The sequence below is a fragment of the Monodon monoceros genome, unplaced genomic scaffold (genome assembly GCF_005190385.1).
Source record: "Monodon monoceros isolate NGI ecotype Baffin Bay Population unplaced genomic scaffold, NGI_Narwhal_1 Super_Scaffold_6, whole genome shotgun sequence".
NCBI classification, from domain to species: domain Eukaryota; kingdom Metazoa; phylum Chordata; class Mammalia; order Artiodactyla; family Monodontidae; genus Monodon; species Monodon monoceros.
In genome coordinates this window covers 16,692,772-16,715,625 of record NW_021703783.1, presented here as the reverse complement: position 1 = coordinate 16,715,625, position 22,854 = coordinate 16,692,772, and the positions used below count along the sequence as shown (strand labels likewise).

The window sequence follows — 22,854 nt, the reverse complement described above, 5'->3', positions numbered from 1 at the left end:
AGTGGTCCCCTGAAGTTGATGTGGAATGCAAAACAGAAATTTACTTCTATTGGGACTAAACTTATCCAAACAAGAGCGTGAGAGTCCGAAAGGGTCAAAGGTGGTCAGGGTTTAGAAATAACACAGCCTCTGTGTGGAAAAGTCTGTAAGCCGCCATGAGACTGGCTGAGAGGGAGCCCGCCTTAGCCGCCAGAAGGTGACCCTCTCAACTGGGCCGAGGGAGGGCGTGGGCACATTTGAGCCCTTGTCCTTGAAGGGCACTGAGCGAGCCGAGGGGAGGGGTGGGCGGGGCTCGGATTTCCAATCACAATAGAGGAAGCTCAGAGGCGGCCGAGGGGCGGGCCCCGCCTCCTCCTCCCTCCTTGCGGATCCTGCGTTGAAGGAGACGCACGCTGCTGACTTTGTCTTCTCCGTGCGACCCTTACCGCCGTCTCGAGAACTTTCTCTCCCCTGGTAGGTTTCTGCTCGGGACCCTGAATCCTGGCTCTCGAGCAGACTGGGTGGGACGTGGAAGGGAATCCTTGTGTAGCAAGACTGGGGGAAGGACCAGGAAGGACATCTGCGCTCCCGGGCCTGTAGCCCTGAGCATCCGGACTCGGGTTGGGGCGGGGGCCGTGCCCTGGGCTGGGGAGCAGGGCGGGGCGGAGGGGCTGCGACCGAGCCCCCGGGCTTTGTCCGCCACGCTTCGGTGCTCGCCGCCAGCCCCTGCTCCCCCGGGGGACAGACTTGTTGCATTTGCAGGTAATCCCGGGCCCTGCGTGTCCTTGATGGGTTCATGGCGGCCGCATCACCCGCGGTGCCTGATGGCGGGAGCCCGGACACGTGCTTGAGGAGCTGGAGGAGGGAGAAGGGGCCAGGTGACCTGTGAGGCTGGCGGATCGTGAGCCTGGGGATTGGCGTCCATTACCACGGGAATGGAGAAATGCCCGGCTTTTCGGGGTTGAGGGTGAAGGACGATCTTGGCCCTAACCTCCAGCCTCTCCCAGGCTGCGGCACACGCAGCCCTTCCCGGAGCGATGGGCCGGCTCGTTTCTGGTCTCTTTTCTTGGTGCTTCGGGTGCTTTATTTGCCAGCTTTGGGTGTTGAGCGTGAGGAAGGCCTAGACTTTTTCGCCCTAGAGACCTTGTCCGGGGAGATCCGTAGTTGCTGCCTCCCCTTGTGACCTGCGCTCTCCTCTGCGGGCGACAAGAGGAAGAGGTGGCCCGTGGGTGGCCTGCACAGCCGCTGCAGCTGGCCCTGCGGGGGTAGGAGGAGGGGAAGAGCCGGCGCTTACTAGTGAAGGTATCGCACGGCAAAACTGGGCTCTTTAAAAGGTTAGTTTGGGGGCTTCCCTGGTGGCGCAGTGGTTGAGAGTCCGCCTGCCGATGCAGGGGACACGGGGTCGTGCCCCAGTCCGGGAGGATCCCACATGCCGTGGAGCGGCTGGGCCCGTGAGCCATGGCCGCTGAGCCTATTTAAAAAAAAAAATGGTTAGTTTGCTAAGTGGAGCTTTGTTGCTGAACTTAAAGCCCGGGTTCATTTCTAATGATTTATATCCACAGAAGGGGCAGGAGGGTGGGGATGTAAAGGACCAAACATCAGAGGTAATTTTTAGCCTGTTTAGCATTCTTTTCCCTTACAAGCCACCACTCTGGTCTTGAGGCAGTCCTGTGTATAACATAAAATATTTTCTTCTAATTTCTTACAACTCCTGTTAGAACCCCTGTTAAGAGGGGAAAAAACAAAATTAAATTGCTTTTTCTCTAGAAAGATCTGAGAGAAAATCTGTACTTCCTCAAGCTTCTACACTGTCATTTCGGAAATTCCCGAAATAGTTTAAAAGGTCTATCTGGACAACTAATCTGTATTTCTATAGCAGTCTTTCTGGATTTTTGTTTTCCACTGCTTTACTGGATCCTCTGTATACCTAAAGGATCTTAAACAAACCAGCTAGTGAAAATAACATAATAAAGAAAATCTGTGCGTATCTGTTCGCCAAGAGAGGCGGCATCCTTCTGATTCTGCGCAATATGCAGGACATGTGAATTTCATTGTTAAGGTCATCTATTTGTGGAGACAGTTGTACACCATTGTATATTTCTTTTTTCTCTAGCACCCAGGAGAAAACTGCAAATAGGCTTTGTAAAGGCAAAATAATCTTTGAGTTTAGTCCCTCATGTGTGGGGGAAAATAGTTTTTTGGGAAAAAAATAGCTATAGAATGAAATAGTTGTTAAAGTTATCTCCAAATCAAGTACTTTATTCCAACTTGGAGCCTTACCAACTCTTACTTAACATATACAATTACTAAACTAGGTTTTGTTACTTAGTCCTTTGCAGATGAGAAACAAAAAACGAGAGGGAAGCAGGGGTACAGTTTGAAACAGGGACATTGTCCTCTAAGTTAACAGTTTACCATTAAAAGTAAAAGGCAAACACAAATACTATATAACGGGTTACAATTATAAATGATACTTAATTCTGAAGAAAGGGCTTTTTTATGATCTGTACCCTCTTTGTTTAAGAAAGCAGGTTGATACAATAAATTTTGCCTTTTGTTTTAGTTATCCAGAACACTCAGCTGATGGCACAGATGAAATTGGTGTTACTGTATAAATGTTTTCTAACAGTTTCCATTTTTTTAACTTTTCCTTTTTGGCTTTTTCTTAATGGCTGGAAAGAAACTCACTCAAAGGCTGATATTCTCCTAATGTGACCCCCTGAAAAAAAAATTGAATGAGTACCCACCTTCCAATAAGCTTCCAAGGTGCACTAAAAGGAATTCAGAGTGATATTTTCTGCAGATTTTGCATAAACATTATTCATCACTATTGTCACTGTATTTAAGCACACATAGTATGTCCAGTACACTGTGACAAATTTTAAGTGAGACTTCAATAGAAGAAGAAAATAGAAGAACCAATTGGTCCCTATCTTCTAAGAGTGATAATAACCACTGGTAGTAGAAATTATATTCATAACTGGCCCTTCTTTTAACCCAAGCTTAAATATGGGGTAATACTGGGCTCTAACTTAAATAGTTACAAATAAATACTTTATAGGGGTCATAGAAACAAATCCACTAATCTAAATCTAAGTATTATTCATGTTGTTTAGCCAGTAAATGAATGGCCACAAGACAAAATTGTTACAACTTTGTTAAATACTATTAGAAAAGCAAGCACAGGCTGAAGAGACGGACCCAAATTCTAACGGGCTTCAAGGAGGTTTTTGTCTTGTTTTTTGTTAATGGGTTAACATGGTTTTTTTTTTTTTAAACATCTTTATTGGAGTATAATTGCTTTACAACATTGTGTTAGTTTCTGCTGTATAACAAAGTGAATCAGCTATATGTATACATATATCCCCATATCGCCTCTCTCTTGCATCTCCCTCCCACCCTTCCTATCCCACCCCTTTAGGTCCTCACAAAGGACTGGAGCTGATCTCCCTGTGCTATGCGGCTGCTTCCCACTAGTTAGCTATTTTACATTTGGTAGTGTATATATGTCCATGCCAGTGTTTCATTTCGTCCCAGCTTACCCTTCCCCCTCCCTGTGTCCTCAAGTCCATTTTCTACATCTATGTCTTTATTCCTGTCCTGCCCCTAGGTTCTTCAGAATCTGTTTTGTTTTGTTTTGTTTTGTTTTAGATTTCCATATATATATGTTATCATACGGTATTTGTTTTTCTCTTCCTGACTTAACTTCACTCTGTATGACAGACTCTAGGTCCATCCACCTCACTACAAATAACTCAATTTTGTTTCTTTTTATGGCTAAGTAATATTCCGTTGTATATATGTGCCACATCTTCTTTATCCATTCATCTGTCGATGGACACTTAGGTTGCTTCCATGTCCTGGATATTGTAAATAGAGCTGCAATGAACGTTGTGGTACATGACTCTTTTTGAATTATGGTTTCCTCAGGGTATATGCCCAGTAGTGGGATTGCTGGGTTGTATGCTATTTTTAGTTTTTTAAGGAACCTCCATACTGTTCCCCATAGTGGCTGTATCAAATTACATTCCCACCAACAGTGCAAGAGGGTTCCCTTTTCTCCACACCCTCTCCAGCATTTATTGTTTGTAGATTTTTTGATGATGGCCATTCTGCCTGGTGTGAGGTGATACCTCATTGTAGTTTTGATTTGCATTTCTCTAATGATTAATGATGTTGAGCATCCTTTCGTGTGTTTGTTGGCAATCTGTATATCTTCTTTGGAGAAATGTCTATTTAGGTCTTCTGCCCATTTTTCGATTGGGTTGTTTGGGGTTTTTTTTATATTGACCTGCTTGTAAATTTTGGAGATTAATCCTTTGTCAGTTGCTTCATTTGCAAATATTTTCTCCCATTCTGAGGGTTGTCTTTTCGTCTTGTTTATGGTTACCTTTGCTGTACAAAAGCTTTTAAGTTTCATTAGGTGCCATTTGTTTATTTTTGTTTTTATTTCCATTTCTCTAGGAGGTGGGTCAAAAAGGATCTTGCTGTGATTTATGTCATAGAGTGTTCTGCCTATGTTTTCCTCTAAGAGTTTTATAGTGTCTGGCCTTACATTTATGTCTTTAATCCATTTTGAGTTTATTTTTGTGTATGTTGTTACAGAGTGTTCTAATTTCATTCTTTTACATGTGGCTGTCCAGTTTTCCCAGCACCACTTATTGAAGAGGCTGTCTCTTCTCCATTGTATATTCTTGCCTCCTTTATCAAAAATAAGGTGACCATATGTGCGTGGGTTTATCTAGGTGCTTTGTATCCTGTTCCATTGATCTATATTTCTGTTTTTGTTCCAGTACCTTACTGTAGCTTTGTAGTATAGTCTGAAGTCCGGGAACCTGATTCCTCCAGCTCCGTTTTTCTTTCTCAAGATCGCTTTGGCTATTAGGGGTCTTTTGTGTTTCCATACAAATTGTGAATTTTTTTGTTCTAGTTCTGTGAAAAATGCCATCGGTAGTTTGATGGGGACTCCATTGAATCTGTAGATTGCTTTGGGTAGTAGAGTCATTTTCACAATGTTGATTCTTCCAATCCAAGAAAGAACATGGTATGTCTCTCCATCTGTTTGTATCATCTTTAATTTCTTTCATCAGTGTCTTATAGTTTTCTGCATACAGGTCTTTTGTCTCCCTAGGTAGGTTTATTCCTAGGTATTTTATTCTTTTTGTTGCAGTGGTAAATGGGAGTGTTCCCTTAATTTCTCTTTCAGTTTTTTCATCATCAGTGTATAGGTATGCAAGAAATTTCTGTGCATTAATTTTGTATCTTGCTACTTTCCCAAATTCATTGATTAGCTCTAGTAGTTTTCTTGTAGCATCTTTAGGATTCCCTATATAGAGTATCATGTCATCTGCAAACAGTGACAGCTTTATTTCTTCTTTTCCAATTTGGATTCCTTTTATTTTGTTTTCTTCTCTGCTATGGCTAAAACTTCCAAAACTATGTTGAATAATAGTGGTGAGAGTGGACAACCTTGTCTTGTTCCTGATCTTAGAGGAAATGGTTTCAGTTTTTCACCATTGAGAATGATTTTGGCTGTGGGTTTGTCTTATATGGCCTTTATTATGTTGAGGTAAGTTCTCTCTATGCCTAGTTTCTTGAGGGTTTTTTTATCATAAATGGGTGTTGAATTTTGTTGAAACCTTTTTTTTCATCTATTGAGATGATCACATGTTTTTTCTCCTTCAATTTGTTAATATGGTTGATCACATTGTTTTTTAAAAATATATTCTGTGCTCTAGAATACCATTATGCTCCTTTTAAAATGTATTTTAGTTCAAACTTTTAACAGTAACATTACAAATTCCCACACAGGTTTCTCATGTGGACACATGTGTAATATTTTGATTATTTTCTTTCAGGGCACAATGGCAACTCTTAAGGAAAAACTGATCGCACCAGTTGCAGAAGAAGAGGCAACGGTCCCAAACAATAAGATCACTGTAGTGGGTGTTGGACAAGTTGGTATGGCATGTGCCATTAGCATTCTGGGAAAGGTACGTACTTTCAAGAACACCATACATACTAATGAGAACCTACTGTATAGCACAGGGAACTCTACTCAGTGCTTTGTGGTGACCTAAATGGGAAGGAAATCCAAAAAAGAGGGGATATATGTATACGTATAGCTGATTCACTTTGCTGTACAGCAGAAACTAACACAACATTGTAGAGCAACTATACTCCAATAAAAATTAATTAAAAAACAAAAACAAAACAACACCATATGTGATAGATAATTTCAGCATGTGTATACAGTCTCTTTAGGTATCTGAGAATTTGATTGTATCTTCAAAAGATAAGTTATAGGCATCGTGATACTTCACCTTTAAACACATTAGCATGTATTTCCTGAGAGAATGACATTCTTTCTATCTGACACAATAGTTACTGTGCTCAGGAAATTTAATACTGATAAAATGCTATTATCTAATATATAGTACCCAGATTAAACGTTCTCCAACTATCAAAATCCTGCCTTTTCTCCCCTAATCCAAGATCATATTTTCATATACTTGTCATGTCTCTTTCTTCTTCTTTAATTTGGAATTGAGCCATTCTTTGTCTGTCATGTCATTGATATGTTTGTAGAGTCCCCATTGGTTCTGTAGGATGCCCCTCAATTTATGTTGGTCTGATGTTTCCTTGTAATTGGGTTCAGGTTAGGTTTGGGAGGTGGGGTGGTGGCACGTCCTTCACAATGCATCACAATTTTGTCTCATGACTGGTGGTGCCCAAGAGTCCTCTGGTTGAAGTTTTAACTGTCAGATTTCTCCACTGCAAAGGTCCGTTAACCCTCTATAGTTAATAAATAATCTGCACAGTCGCTTTTTGAGGTCATGGAAATATCCTATTATTCCCCTCAGACCCCCACCCAGTCATTTTATTTTGAAATGATTTCAGATTTACAGAAAAATTTGCAAGACTATAAAAAAAATAAAACTTCCATATTCACTTCACCCATGTTTACCAGTTCTTAACATATTTATGTGGGTGTGTGGGTGCACACAGGTGCGCTCACATGTATGGACTTTTTTCTGAACCATTAGAGAATAAATGCAAATGTGCCCTTCCTTTCCTTCTGTCTGTCAGAGTACATTTCCTCAAGATAGGACATTCTCACATAGTTCAATTATCAACATCAGATTTAACACTGACAACATGCTACTAGCACCCTCTACTCCTCCAGATTATATTTTCCCCAGATACCTCCATAGACTTTTAGTTTGCTTCCTGTATTCTTACTTACCTCGTTGAATTGATCCTTGTTTTTTCTGAAGGCTGTCTTAAATGTTTTTTAGGGGAACCCCTCCCCTAAATGCTGCCTGGCCTTCAGTAGAGCACACTGTCCATTTGTATTGTATGTGAAGGCTGCTTGAATAACTCCTAGCCAAGCATATTTCTATTTTACAAAATTTAACTTCTAAAGCAACAAATTCTGAATCTTCACTGAGGAAAAAGTCATCAAAGAAATCAACTAAAATATGTAGTGCACACCAATGAAAATTTTATTCTTTGGCATTTTTTCCTTGCTAGTTTTCATTGGCTAGGTTCCCCTGATTTAGGAGAGCTGCTTCCCAAATAGCAGGGAATTTAAATAATCACAATTTAGTGTTCATCCTTCATACCAGTAAAAATGAAAAGTATTCCAGCTTACCTTTCTTTTAAAATACGTACCATGTTTGAAGTACTTTGACTAAAATGCTTCATTTTAAACAACAATCTCAAGAAACGGGAACTGTTCATATCCTGTTTCCAGATGAGGTAGCTGTGGCTTCATTAGATTAAATGGCCTGCCTATTGTCACACAGCTGGTAATGGTAGAGCTGTATTTTGAACCCAGGACTCTGAACGCTTAACCATAGTGACTCTGCAGTTTCTTTTCATTCTATGCTAGTATTGGGGCAATTAAAGACGTGTATTTTTCTTTTAATTGAAGTATAGTTGATTTACAGTGTTAGTTTCAAGTGTACAGCAAAGTGATTATTCAGATATATCTTTTTCAGATTCTTTTCCATTATAGGTTATTACAAAATATTGAGTATAGTGCCCTGTATAATACAGTAGGTCCTTGTTTACCTATTTTATATATAGTAGTGTGTATATGTTAATCCCAAGCTCCTACTTTATCTCTCCCATCCCCCCAGACATAAATGTATTACTAAAACACTAGCTAAAGATTTTTCATTCCTCCTGCTAATCTGAGAATTTGGATTTTCAGGAAACTATATCTGAGCTGTCATGATTCTATAAGGAGTACCTCGCTGATTGTTTTAAGTGTAAATCTAAAATCCTCTTGGGTAAATAATTTAGTTGAGACTCTCCTCTCTGCAGTTATATAATACTTTGGCCCAATTCTAGTGATCGAGAGAACAGACTGGGCCCCTAACACCAGTAGGAATCTTCCCATTGAGCTGCTGTGAAGGAAGGACTGCCTTGTTGAAAGACCATTTTATTACTCAGAAGTGTTTAAATCTTCTTTTAATGGGGAAGAATTAGAGTCAAAGTTGTTATTACTCTTTGGTAAGGATTATAAACCCCACTGGTTCAATAAGAAAGGGAACTAACAGTGCCATTGTGTCAGGTGTCTGCATGTTACCTTATTCCTCTAGAAAAGTTCTAGGGGATATTGTCATCTCTATATTACTGTTGGAAAAGGACAAACTCAGAAAGATTAAGCCCCTTGAGTAAGATCTCAGCGATCCTAAGTGCTGGATCCAGTCTCTGAGTCCGTCACCAGTGTGCTTTGCAGAGGACACACACTGCTTTGGCCCAGAAAGTGAACAAAGCTGGGGCACCAGGGACAGAGGTTGAGAAGGCCCACGCCTTAACTGGGCCCGTGGAGGCAGCTGAGGCTCCCGAGTACGACGTCCACCATTACAAAGACACCGGTGTTCGTTGCTTCTCTTGCACACTCTCCCCAGCCTCATTGCCAACGTGGAAACCACCGTGAGCTTTTATAAAAATAGCTTTCCTACTTAGAACTTTCTGATAGTGCAACAGTGCACGTCAACTACACGCATGCATAATGTGCAATGAGGCGTCAAGGATCTTTCCCTGCCTGTCTCTCAGAGCAAGGCGGGGTGCACACCTCCGGGGGGCGCCATTCAGAGGGTCAGGAGCGCCTTTCCGGTGCAGTGTGGTGATGCTGTCTCTGACTTTTCATCTCTTACCTTCTGCCCTCTTTCTTCAAAACACCAAGCTCATGGCTGCTTAAACCCTTTTAGTACTTGATCTCCCTTCCCCCGGAATGACTGCTCTAGACCATCAGAGTTCACTCCCTCCCATCATTCACGTCACGCTTTTGTGGGCAGGCCTTCCCTGACTGTCCAATACCAAGTAAGCGTCCTTCCCTTCCCTTTAACTTCACCCTGCCTTGCCCTGTTTATAGCACTTCCATTATCAGAGTCATCTTAAACTATGCTTCGCTCCTGTTCCCTTCCTGGTGCATTCCATGAGGGCAGGCACTCTGCCAGATTTGTTCATGACTGTATTCCTCATTAGTAGAATAATGCCTGGCACATTCAGTAGTAAATATGTATTAAATAAATGGATATTCCTGCTATTATGAAGAAACTGCACTTAGAGCTGGTCAGATTTTGATCATAGCTTTTCCTTTTTCATGGCTTCTTCTGCCACCCCTACCAATCACGAGCTCTGTGTTTTGGCTGCGAAGATCCCATCATGTTGTCAAGGTCATACAGAGGTTCCATGCAGTTATTCCACCCTTAGCCTCTGTGCAGCTGTTTTTGGTTTGAGTGTCTGTTCTTGATTCAGTCAACTGTAGCCACATTCTTGTGGTACAAACCCAGCATAAGGAGTCTCTTAGAAGGAGCAATGTAATTACATACTGCAAAGTAGTTTTTGCCGTGCAAGACTTGGCCTAAAAGTGAGACTTAATTAGAATTTGGTGTCTGTACAAGAATAGACAGGTTAATGTAACAGACTCAAAGCCCAGAAACAGGACCAAAGAGTATTTAATGAAAAGTGGCAGTTCCAGAGCAGAAGAAAAACAAATTATTGAATAAACGGTGTTTGTCCATTTAGCTAATTATTTGGAAAAAGTTATACCTTTTCCTCCCACAAAATGTCATGCAAGCTAAACACTTGAATATAAAAATGCAGCCATCAAATATTAAGCCACTGGCAGCAGTAATTTACTAGCTAAGAGGGCCAAGAGGTAGATTATGGCTGTGTCTTGTCCACATGGAGTTTTAGATTAAGAGACAATTTTCGTAGTATGTTAAACAAGGTTCCAGCAGCAATGTTCTTGGCTTCTAACTGATCTCGTTCCTTAATAAGGTACTGCTTTTGCGATGAATCTAACCCTTGATGTATCAAACATTTTAAAATATATTTGCAGCGTAAGTGGAATATACGTATGGCTGATATACACTATGTGAATGCAGAAGGAGATTTCTTTAAGCCAAAGTGTCAGTACTTAGTCACACATCTTCTATTTGCCTGCCTCCCACTGGGAGGATATTTAGTCCCACAGATGCAGCTAAATTCAGCGCTGCAATTATTTTCTCAAAGTGTTGGATCTCTTCCTTCCTTGCCAGCTGACTATGTACTTCGCAGACAATTCTCTACCCACTGAAACAAAACACAGGATCTGAGATCCTGTGACATCCTTTTCCACTTAAGCCCCAAATTGTTGTGCCCTGTTGACTTTCACAGCACCCATGTGATGCTCCCAAAATAAGAGTGGCATTCCTGGTGCTCAGGACCTTGACGGAACGGTTATTACGTTCTCTTGTATGGTTTTAGGGCTTCCGAAACACAAATGAGGGTTTTGTGTGGTCTTGTCAGAGGCTGCAGAGGAACGAAACCATTTTTAAAGTGTTGAAACATGAGTTGAAGTGAAAATGGGTGAACATTAATGCCAGTATTTGACATACATGGAAATGAGAAAATATTTACCGAGTAACCCCCACCCAGCTCATAAAAGGGTCATTTCAGAAGCTTGCAAGTGAATCAGTTGCTTGGAACTAAGAACACATTCAGTCACAGGGAGGCTTGAGTCTCAGGGAAACCCTCACAAGCAGGCCTACTGCGGCTCACTGCTTGAGGCCAGCTGCCACTGGACTTCTAGAAACGGGACAGTGTTCATTCCTTGCCTCCTATGGGGAGCGGAACCTGCTTTGTTGGCAGCTTAGCCTGGTCAAGTTTTCTTAATGGCTGCCTCATTAAGAGGCTTCTCCCTCTGCTGCTCAATGCCTTACTGACTCCTCCATTTCTACCCTGGATTATTCTATCGTAGCCTTCAAAGTGCTTCCTGAACCCCAGTTACTTAACGCTTTTTTCCCATCAACGCCCTTTATTTACCCTTTACCTAGCTGATCTCACTATCCTTCAAAGAGGTATTTGCACTGTTAAGTGTGATATATCATATTAAGCTAATTATTTTGCTAACAGCCCGGTTTTTTGCTAAAACCAGTAAAGGCCAGGATTTGGGCCATGTTTCAATGGGAAGGATAACTACTTTTTAAAGAGTTTGTAAATTATGAGCTTTCACAAGACAGCCAATTTTAAAAGCTGAAAAGTTATTTAGATGCAATTAGATTGACACCCTCTCCCCTTCATTCTTCTAAGAAGAAAAGGTTGACTTGGTGAAGAATGGACATGATTATTGATTTACGGTTTTTCTTGGGTTGGATGGCACAGGTGACAGTTGGAATAGAAAACAAGAGAACTCTGAGACTGGGCAAGTTTGGGTTGGTCATGCATAGAGAATTCACTAGCCCTGGACCCCTGTGTCCATGACTCCTTCCTTTCCCCACCAGGATATTCAAGTTGGTCAGAGTCAACCTGAGGATTCCTAGCTTCAACCAGGGCTTCAAAGCCAGCTCTAAAGTGAACTCAACCTCTTGATGGTTTTAAACTAAATCTGCCCTCTCAAAAACCCCTCCAAACTGGGGGGTGACCTTCGGGATGGACACACTGCCCAAGGTTGTTTCTAGGTCTTTGTCTCTTTTTCACCACCATCCCCCATGAATATGAAAACTTGTGCACCCTGAGGCCACTGTTGAGCCACACTGGTTTCATGTCTGCAGATTCTTTTTTTTACATCTTTATTGGAGTATAATTGCTTTACAATGGTGTGTTAGTTTCTGCTTTATAACAAAGTGAATCAGTTATACATATACATATGTTCCCATATCTCTTCCCTCTTGCGTCTCCCTCCCTCCCACCCTCCCTATCCCACCCCTCCAGGCGGTCACAAAGCACCGAGCTGATCTCCCTGTGCTATGCGGCTGCTTCCCACTAGCTATCTACCTTACGTTTGGTAGTGTATATATGTCCATGCCTGTCTCTCGCTTTGTCACAGCTTACCCTTCTCCCTCGCCATATCCTCAAGTCCGTTCTCTAGTAGGTCTGTGTCTTTATTCCTGTCTTACCCCTAAAAACAAAAATAAACAAATGGGACCTAATGAAACTTCAAAGCTTTTGCACAGCAAAGGAAACCATAAACAAGACCAAAAGATAACCCTCAGAATGGGAGAAAATATTTGCAAATGAAGCAACTGACAAAGGATTAATCTCCAAAATTTATAAGCAGCTCATGCAGCTCAATAACAAAAAAACAAACAACCCAATCCAAACATGTCTTCAGATTCTTAAAGCAATTTGCATCATGCTCATTGAATGCCAGTTGGGTACCAGAAGGTGAAATTCTGAAAAATTGGTATCTTAAATATTAACAGTTTGCTATTTAAGACATTTTATCATGAAATTGTTTTTAAATAGCACACCTAACTCCATGGTAAAATTCTTGTCTAGATTTTTAGACATTGGTTACTTTGCCATTTCAACAGTCTCTGGCTTGTACCGGCAGCTGAGGTATCCTAGAGCGGCTTCCAGTCCTAACAGCTGTTTTTGTGTTTGTAGTCTCTCACTGATGAGCTTGCTCTTGTGGATGTTTTGGAAGATAAACTCAAAGGAGAAATGATGGACCTGCAGCATGGGAGCTTATTCCTTCAGACACCAAAAATTGTGGCAGACAAAGGTAGTCTCATTTCATGCCCAAAGTGATCAAATAATAAATCGATATCCTCACTCCTTTATAGAAGATCGGTTTTCCCATCCTGGTGAATCTAGTGTTGGTAGTTTCTCCTTTCCTTCTGGGTCCAATTCATCCTCAAAAACAAACATAATTGTTATTACCTCTGTAGTCCCTCTCCCACTGCCTTCCACACATTTGGTACATATAACAGTTTAGGAAATTGGATCCTAACGCTCGTTTACACATACCTGAGAACGGGGATGTTTTAGATCTGAAAAAAATATTGCACAAGGTAATTTGAGTGCCTTGAAGAAATTAACTAAATTCATATTCTAGCCATCTTTGTCCTGGATTAATGGATTTATGCTGTGACACTGTCACCACAGCACAGCTGTGCCTACAGATGTAGAAATGTGGGCCCAAAATAATTCCTAACAATACTACTAATAATAGCTGTTATTCACTGAAGTATTAGCATTCTGGGTATGCTAATGTGAAACTTTGCATATCTCATCTTCACAGCAACCCTATGAGAGATGGATACTATTACCTCCATTTTGTGGAAGAGGAAGCTGATAAAGTATTAGTAACGGAAAAGTCACATGGGGACATGGTTTGAATCATCCATAGCTATTGAGTCTGATGACCACATCAAATCAAAATGTCTATAACTTGGGAAAGGGTGCACTTCCTTGAGGAAAAAATAAAATATTTTCTAGAGAAACTCACTGCTAAAAATGAACAAGCTTCTTGGGCTTCCCTGGTGGCACAGTGGTTGGGAGTCCGTGGGGGACACAGGTTCATGCCTCGGTCCGGGAGGATCCCGCGTGCCTCAGAGTGTCTGGGCCCGTGAGCCATGGCCGCTGAGCCTGCGCGTCCGGAGCCTGTGCTCCGCAACTGGAGAGGCCACAGCAGTAAGAGGCCCTCGTACCGCAAAAAAAAAAAAAAAAAAAAAAAAAAGAATAAGCTTCTTTAAAATATTGAGTATTAGAAATTAAATTCTAGCCAAGAACACTGGAGTGCCTTCCTTCCCTTCATAGATTGAATTAACATTACAAGTCTGCAGTTACCTTTAAATTGCTTTTTTGTTGGAGGGCTGCCTGTTGAACTTTGGACTCACTGTGTTTATGCTTTGTATTATTACTGACAGTATAATCTTCTCTAAAGCCAATAGCATTTTGCATTTGTTAGCCAGAAACATACTTTAGGGCCATGCTTACTTCCTGGGTCCATTTTCTGAGCTAGTGTTATAGTTGGAATGTTTCCACATCACTCAAGGAGGAAGAAGCCACAGAACATTGGTGTTGCAACTCAGCACCTTACACAGAAAATGTAATTCTCACGTACGTTCTGGGAGCTTATGTATAGATTCCTAGAGCATATTATACAGCATGTTTTGATGAAGAGTTGTATGTAAAGTACTTTTTTCCCTCTCCTTCAAGATTACTCTGTGACCGCCAATTCCAAGATCGTGGTGGTAACTGCAGGAGTTCGCCAGCAAGAGGGAGAAAGTCGTCTGAATCTGGTGCAGAGGAATGTTAATGTCTTCAAGTTCATCATTCCTCAGATCGTCAAGTACAGTCCTGACTGCATCATAATTGTGGTTTCTAACCCAGGTATTACTATAATGCCTTAAGGTTCAGTTCTGTTAAATTCAATATTTTGGATTTTTTTTTTTTAACTTAAAGTCTGTTCTGGTGTCTGCTGGCAGGAACAATTCACGTGTCTTCTGTTTTTGGCCACAAAAGAGTGGTGTTTGCAAAACCAATGACACCGTCCCAGGCCACATGCTTAAGAATGTGAGAAGAGTTTTATATAAAGCAATTTCATCTGCTTGTTTTATCTGGCTTTGTTGTAAAGTCTAAAAGCTTTTAAACTTTTCTATCAAGATTATCCTGGGATGCATAATGAAGCATTTGAATGTGACTCCAATTTGGATGAAATATTTTAGCATATTTGACCTACTGTTTTCCAGAAAATGCTTTCTAGTCTTCTTATTTATTTCTAAAATTCTTGAAAATTGAGTTGATTGAATTTGAAGAGTTTAAGAAAGCCATTAATTTTAGTCTAGGTTTAAAGATAGAAATAGACTGTATTGATGGACAAATACATGCTTAACATCAAATGTTGTAACTTGAAAACTTCTGGTTAGAAAGAATTGCATTTTTTCAACCCAAACAGTCAAAATTCACTCTCTGTTTCACACTTCTTTTGCCTACAATTTGCCATCAAGCTTACTATTTACTGGTGAGCACAGCAGGTACAGTGATAAAATGGTAAAGCTACTAATTATCTCTGACACTTCACATTGAGAAAGATTGTGAATAAGAGCCAAGAAGATCCTTCTAATTTATGGGGGGGGTTGTTGTTGTTTGTTTGCTTGTTTTAGCCGCACCGTGTGGCTTATGGGATCTTGGTCCCAGACCAGGGATTGAACCCCGGCCCTCAGCAATGAAAGCACAGAGTCCTAACCATTGGGCCGCCAGGGAATTCCCTAATTTATGGGATATTGAGAGTTGGGAGCCAGCAAGACCAGATATTATTTTAGTAGTATTCTCTGTAATCCCGGATTAAGAGTTTCCTAAATAGTTCAACCTTGCATCTAAAACTTCTCATAAATAGAGGGTGGCAGATAGATGTGGAACATGAATGACAAACAGGAGACACAGATGAACTTGTGCCACATCCTGTGCTTAAGGCAGACAGTATTAACTGGTTATACAGCTGTTCCAGGTGTAGCTTCAAAGTCTTAACCCTCCAGGGAGTCACTCCTACTGAGTCAAAGTTGCCCAGGAAGAGTTTATAATATCCAGGCCAAAATGACCTTAAGATACCTCAGCCGGTGTCTATATGTGAGAGTGGAGGTGGAGACTTGCCTTCCTTGTGTGCACGTTTTCCTACTTTGCACAGCTTAGCCTGTAAGTGCTGTGATCTCCTCTAGCCCAGCAGGTTTTAGCTTTGCAGTCTCTGTGCCACACAAGAATAAAGGCTGTGTCATAGAATTCCTTTCAATAAATAGTAGAAAATGTTAATACCCTGTATTATCACAGCTGTTTACTGACTAGTGTCTTGTTCCCAGGGAAATTTATAGCAGCGTGCCTTGGTACTTTAGTAACTGATAGCTTTTGGTTTCTCATGACAGTTGTTATAATCATGGAATGTTAGCATTGGAAGAAACTTAAGTGACGAGCTAACTCAACCCCTTTTCTTTTTCTTTCCATATATAGTAAATTAATCTGCAAGACTCTTATTATCCTTGTTTCAAGTAATAATGTAAATAAAACCCGCAATATTGCATTTCCCATGTTTTACAATCTCTCTTACTATAAAACTTAGGTTTTTTTCCCGTCTTTCTAACTCCCATCATCTCTCATTATGAAAAGTCAAGTATTTACATCTTTCTGGGCACATCTTATTTGGAGGATGGGGCAGTGTGAGAGGAGTAAACCAGGGAACCCATTAATTGACATAGCAGTTGAAATCAGTTTTGATGTGCTTATTTAAATAAATTTAAATAAATTTAAATAATTTAAAATTTTTTAAAAATAAAATTTAAAATTTAAATAAATAAATTTATTTTAAAATTTTAAAATAAATTTTAAAAAATTTATTTTTTAAATTTTTAGTGGACATTCTCACATATGTTACCTGGAAACTAAGTGGATTACCCAAGCACCGTGTGATTGGAAGTGGATGTAATCTGGATTCTGCTAGATTTCGCTATCTTATGGCTGAAAAACTTGGCATTCATCCCAGCAGCTGCCACGGATGGATTTTGGGAGAACATGGCGACTCAAGTGGTAAAAAAAAAAAAAGGACGATATTTACTGTGTACTTATGTGGTGTTCTTGCCATTCTGACTGTTTTGTTTGTTTTTACATTGTATTTTCTATATTTTCACGTACTTCACATTACTGATAAGTAATTGTGGGAGGTTACTTTGATACTGACTAGGTAAATATCTGATTTCTCATCAACCTTTTGCCTGCTAAGTTCAGTATCCACTTACGATTCTTGCCTAAATAAATTATGATGGTTGTCAAACATGATATTCTAATTCCATCATTTCCTCTTAAACATTGAATTTTATACATTGAATAGGCTTATGGTGTAAAACTGTCATAATCCAAAACATAATGATAGTCTTTGTTTTACTAAATTCAGTTTTGCCCAATATGCAAGGGGCTGTTTTCTCCCTAAAAGGTTAAGGTGTAAATTTTCCTTTGAATTTAGTGAGAGTTAGTACTGTGATTTTGGTAGAGTTTACTTTGGTACTGAAAGAATTTGGTCTTAAAATTATTGCATTGGTGCTTTCTTGTATGATGATGCTGACTTTTTTTTTCTGACACATTGTACCACTTCATTCAAGAGTTTCTCATGTCCAACGATTTTCCTGAATTTATATGCTATATAAAGTAGTACAATGTCTGGTGTACAGTAAAAACTCAGTGCTAGTTATCACAATTGCTAGAAACACAGATCTGGAAGTGACCTTACATGTTGAAGATCCTTTAGCTGGCTAGTGGCATAACTGTAGCTAGAATCATGTCTTCTGATTCCTATCCAATGTTTTATTTACTCATTACTGTGTCAGTTTTTCCAAAACATCTCCCCCCCCATTTCCGTATTGATCTATACTGTGTACATAAAATGAAAGAGAATTAAACTATGCTCATTTAGGCATGATTATGTAGATTTCATAGTCTTCAACAAAAACCAGGAAAATGCTGTAGTTTTCTCAACAGTTACCCTGAATTAGCAAAAGTTGTGGACTGAAACATGGTCTTGTTTGGCCATGGGCAGCTTTGCCCTTCACAGTTGGTTCTAGCCTTTACCCCAGGGCTCTGCTCTTATTTTCTGAATCTAAGTGTTTTCCTTCAAAGGTCCCTAAGGAACACATACTTATTTTTCAAGGTCCGGTTCAAACGCATATTTTTTGTAGCGCTTTCTGACATTTGATTTTCCCCTACATTAAGTAGACCCTTATTTATGTTTTATTGCACTTTCTTCATCCCTCCCTAAGAACATATCCCATTGCTTTAGTGTCCTTTACTAACTGTTTCTCCTAGTACATTCTCAACTTGTCCATGGTACAGAGCATATCTTAATCCATCTTTATATGCCTTTTGGCTGGGCAAGAGGTGTTCAGAATAGGTAACGGGGTGTTTTGGTGCATCAAAGCCTCCAAAAGATATAGTCAATGATAACACCTTTGTCTGCTATGCCTTTGGGGGCATTCTTGGAAGGAAATATTTGGTGCAGTTAAGACCAGAGCAATTCATGGTTACATGGAGTTTCTTTCCAGAAATGGACTGAACTTAGAGCATGATAAGAGAAAATTAGACGATACTTGGTGTTTTCCAAGAATTCTTTTGTTTTTTACTTCACTCTAAGAATAAAGGGGGCTTATATTTGAAAAATAAGCAGGCAAAAAGTTAAGAATTCCTCAAACCCAAAGTTTAGAATAGTCCCAAACTAGAATCCCTTAGGAGTTCACAAACCTAGGGAAAGGCAAGAATTTCATAATGTCTGTAAGCTTTACCCAGCAATTCTGTTTGCGCCAAAACGGTTGAAAGTTAAAAGGTCAGATTTGAGGGCAAATGTCAGCCTTTGCAGGGAAGTATATTGGAGTCAGTTGTCACTGGAGCAGTAAGTGGGTAACTTGCAACAGTGGTGAAATCTGAACTAAGAGAAGAAAAGATTTTTTAAAAATAAGGTCAGAGATAGATAAAATGTTTGTGTATTTATTTTTTGCCCCACAGTGGCTGTGTGGAGTGGGGTGAATGTGGCAGGTGTTTCTCTCCAGGAACTGAATCCAGAAATGGGAACGGACGATGATAGTGAAAATTGGAAGGAAGTGCACAAGATGGTGGTTGAAAGGTACATAGGAGGGAGCTTGATTTAAGACAATTAGTATCATGTTAGACAAAATTGTGAACGCTTCCCGTGGCTGCCTGTTCAGATAAACTTAAAAGTTTTTTGTTTGTTTGTTTTTTGTTCTTGCTTTTTTTCCTGTTTTTCTTTTTTTAAATTACTCTTTGTTTTGGGGGGGTGTTTTTTTCTTTTTATTAGTTTTTATTAGTTTTTCTTTCTTTCTGTTTTTTCTGTTACATTTTTCTTTCTATTTTTTCTTATCTTTTAGATAAACTCAATATATAATAGTAACTATGCAGCTATTATCTTCTGAAACAGGCAAGACTAACTTATACTGGTCAAATTTGCTATGCTGGTCCCCCTAGGGAAAGCAAATATTTTTCTAGAGAAATTCTATTGTAGAAGTAACAGGAGTGGGACATGGAATTAACAAGTGAGAAAGGCTTTCAAAATACCTACTGTTGACACATAAGGTTGGCTTATATAGAAAAGTAAACCTAGACACTACTAGTGTCATAATTGCGTTAAATAATACTCACTGATTGATTGCTGATAGTGTTTAAGCTGTGCTGTATTTATCTTTCCACACCCAACCAAGGGTGTCCTCCTCTCCCCCTTTGAAACTGCCTTTTGTTACTGTCTTCTCTTTCTATGACCTTCATGTTTATCCTAAAATAAGGTGTCATTTTGTACCAGAGTAAAGAATGTGGGCTTAGATTGAAATTCTAGCACTGACACTAACTAACTGTATAGTCTTGGGAAGCCATTTAACCCTTAAGCTGAATCTCAGTTTTCTCCTCTGGAAAGTCATGAGGTATTTAAGTTATTGTAAAAATTGAGTTAAATCACACATACTTATCATTGATAAGCATTCAAGAAACATTAGCTTCTATTTTCAGAGAATTGTTGTTATAAGACTAACTGATATCTCAAATATGGAATCATTTTGTTTAGTTCAACTTTATTTATTTTATTTTTGGCTGTGTTGGGTCTTCGTTGCTGTGCTCAGGCTTTCTCTGGTTGTGGCGAGTGGGGGCTACTCTTCGTTGCGGTGTGGTGGCTTCTCTTGTTGCGGAGCTCGGGCTCTAGGCTCGTGGGCTTCAGTAGCTGTGGCTTGTGGGCTGTAGAGCGCAGGCTTAGTAGTTGTGGCTCATGGGCTCTAGAGCGCAGGCTCAGTAGTTGCGGCACACGGGCTTAGTTGCTCCGCGGCATATGGGATCTTCCCGGACCAGGGCTTGAACCCATGTCCCCTGCATTGGCAAGTGGATTCTTAACCACTGCGCCACCAGGGAAGTCCAACCCTTTATTTTATAAACGAGAAAACTAGGGCTCACCCAGGTAATATAACTTGCCCAAGTTCTTTTAATCGGTGATAGATTGCATTAAATCCCAATTTTTTAATACCCAGTTAACTCCTCCTACCTAATTCTCAAGTACAAGTGCCTTTGTGGGTTTCAAAAGGTATAATTTGTGCTCAGAAAGTTGCTGGGCAAGGTGTTGCCAATACTTTTCTCTTAAGTTAGTTGGTCATGGTATTTTAGGTGACAATGGTTAGTGGCCTCAAATGGACCTGAAAATCAAAGTATATTTTGTCCTTTGAATGTGAAGGTTCTTTTACTTTCATTGTTCCCTGATTTCATTAATATCTTTGGAAATACTGATGTTTATGAATAAGAAGATTGGTTGGAAAATGTACATTTTACCTCTGTGACTTTATAGTCATTTATACAATAAACTACTTAAATTTGTCAAAGCATTTACATAGCACCTACCATGAAGTTTTAAAATTTTAAACATTTTACATATATATTAACGCATTTAACAAACTTATGAAGTAGATACCATTGCTATCCTTATTTTACAGAAGCAGACACTGAGACAGGTAGATTAAATAATTTACTCAAGATTACACAGTTAAGAGACAGCAGGAGTCAAACCCAAAGAGTCTGGTGTCAATTATCTCTTTTATGAATTTTTTTTTTCCTTAGTGCCTATGAAGTCATCAAGCTAAAAGGATACACCAACTGGGCTATTGGATTAAGTGTGGCTGATCTTATTGAATCTATGTTGAAAAATCTATCCAGGATTCACCCAGTGTCAACAATGGTGAAGGTAAACTGTTATAAAATATTATGATTTCTAGTCGAGTATTCTATATGTAGATTCATTTTAAGAAGGATGAGATAGTGTCTCAGTCCACAGTTATTTTTTCAGCTCAAAGTTTTATGGAAACCTTTCTCCTTTCCAACAGAAGTTTAGGACAATAAGAGCAAAAATTTATACAGACATTGAATGCATTTTTACATTTCTCCCTTGTATGATGTGGCAAATTAAATATTAACTCTGAATCTTATTCAGCATATTCTCAGATGATCATCTGAATAAGTTTAATAGTTTCATTTCAAGTTGGTATATTAAACTATAGATTGGCTTTGATGTATGTAGCATTCGATACCTTAACAAATTTAGTTTAATTCAAAAGCTATGGAACAGTTACGTAGAAATTGATTATTTTTAAATAAAACTAAAATTGAATTAAAACATTGTCTAAGATAGTGGACTCATTTTCTACAAGTCAACAGCAGGGGTGAAAACGTAAGGGGGGAACTGCAGTAGATTCAAAGAAACTAAGAGGTAAATATAGAAATGTTGGGGGTGTAGAACACAGTGTCAGATGTTTTGGGGGTTTTGTTGTTTTGGGGTTTTTTTTGATACTATGGCAAAAAAAAATTAAAAGCAAGTATGGCAAGAACTGGATAATCGCTGAGTCTTAGAGTACATATATATAGGAGTTTGTTTATTCCCTACACTTTGGTGTATATACAAAAACTTTCGAAGTTAATTTAAAAAAAAATTAAACTGACTTGATTAATATACTAAAATAATTTAATTAATCATGTAGTTAAGTTGACCCTCTGAGTAATTTACTTAATACAAACCGGTAAAGTATTTTGGGAATTGTATGATTTTTTTTCAGCAACTCTTGGGTGTTGCAAGAATCTTGCCTTTGAGTGGCATCCAGCTACTTTCCTGGACCTTGTAGGTTGGCTACTACCTGAAATTCTCTCCTTAACTAAAGAATTTTAAGAAACTTAAAATTTCATGAAAAGAAGCCCAGTGAGAACCACATTTGAATGTGATTTGAATTTGAAGACATAATCAAATTCTATTAAAGTGTATTGAAGCAGAGAGGTATCAGTAAGTTCAATAAAGTACATAAAATTCTAGTTTTATCATAGTGTGTATTTGTATATTCTATGTATAAAATCTAATTAGAAACACAAGTATTAGGGATATATAGGCCTGTAAGTGATAAAAACTAAAGAATGAGTGTATGCTTATCAAATTTCCTGCAGTTCTTCCTGTTCGAACTCAGTACCTGTGATCATTCTTACCTGTGGTTTCATTTCCTCATCTCATTGCTTTTCTTGTTGTGGCAGGGGATGTATGGCATTGACAATGAAGTCTTCTTGAGCCTTCCGTGTATCCTGAATGCTCGGGGGTTAACCAGTGTTATCAGCCAGAAGCTGAAGGATGATGAGGTTGCGCAACTCAAGAAAAGTGCAGACACCCTCTGGGACATCCAGAAGGACCTAAAGGACCTGTGACTTGTGGCTGCTAGGCTGTAGAAACTTAAAACTACAGTGTGATTAACCACGAGCCTTTAGTTTTCATCCCTGTACATGGAGCACAGTCTGCTCTTATCTTCCAAAGTATGTGAACCTGGGCTCCCAGAATCAAAGCCCAAGCTTGGTTTAATGCTTGCAAGATGAGTCCTTGAACAAATAAAATTAACTGTTGTAGTGTGCTTCTGTCTCTGGAATTCCTTCTTTAGTGGTTTCTGAAAGATTTCAGTCTGTTTTTTCAATAATTCTTTCCCCCCTACATCATAAATTTCCCTAAATTCTATCATCTACATTCCATCTTCTTCTTTTGCCAAACAGCACTACAATTCTTCATCACAACATGTACTATGATTTTGTTGTTGTCCTGAGAAT

General features: G+C 39.5%; 1 protein-coding gene across 2 annotated transcripts; it reads left to right on the top strand.

Moving 5' to 3' along the window:
- The first annotated feature begins 303 nt into the window (after positions 1–303).
- On the top strand, positions 304–22,664 carry LDHB (lactate dehydrogenase B). Of its 2 annotated transcripts, none has more exons than XM_029205326.1 (8): positions 304–453; positions 5,838–5,972; positions 12,868–12,985; positions 14,425–14,598; positions 16,609–16,782; positions 18,745–18,862; positions 20,845–20,968; positions 22,297–22,664. In XM_029205326.1, the coding sequence occupies exons 2-8, from the start codon at positions 5,844–5,846 to the stop codon at positions 22,462–22,464; spliced, it is 1,005 nt and encodes a 334-aa protein (XP_029061159.1). In that variant the 5' UTR covers positions 304–453; positions 5,838–5,843; the 3' UTR covers positions 22,465–22,664. The 2 variants fall into 2 exon arrangements, with proteins under 2 accessions (XP_029061159.1, XP_029061160.1); XM_029205327.1 differs by lacking the exon at positions 304–453 and adding an exon at positions 1,295–1,313.
- The last annotated feature ends 190 nt before the right edge of the window (positions 22,665–22,854 follow it).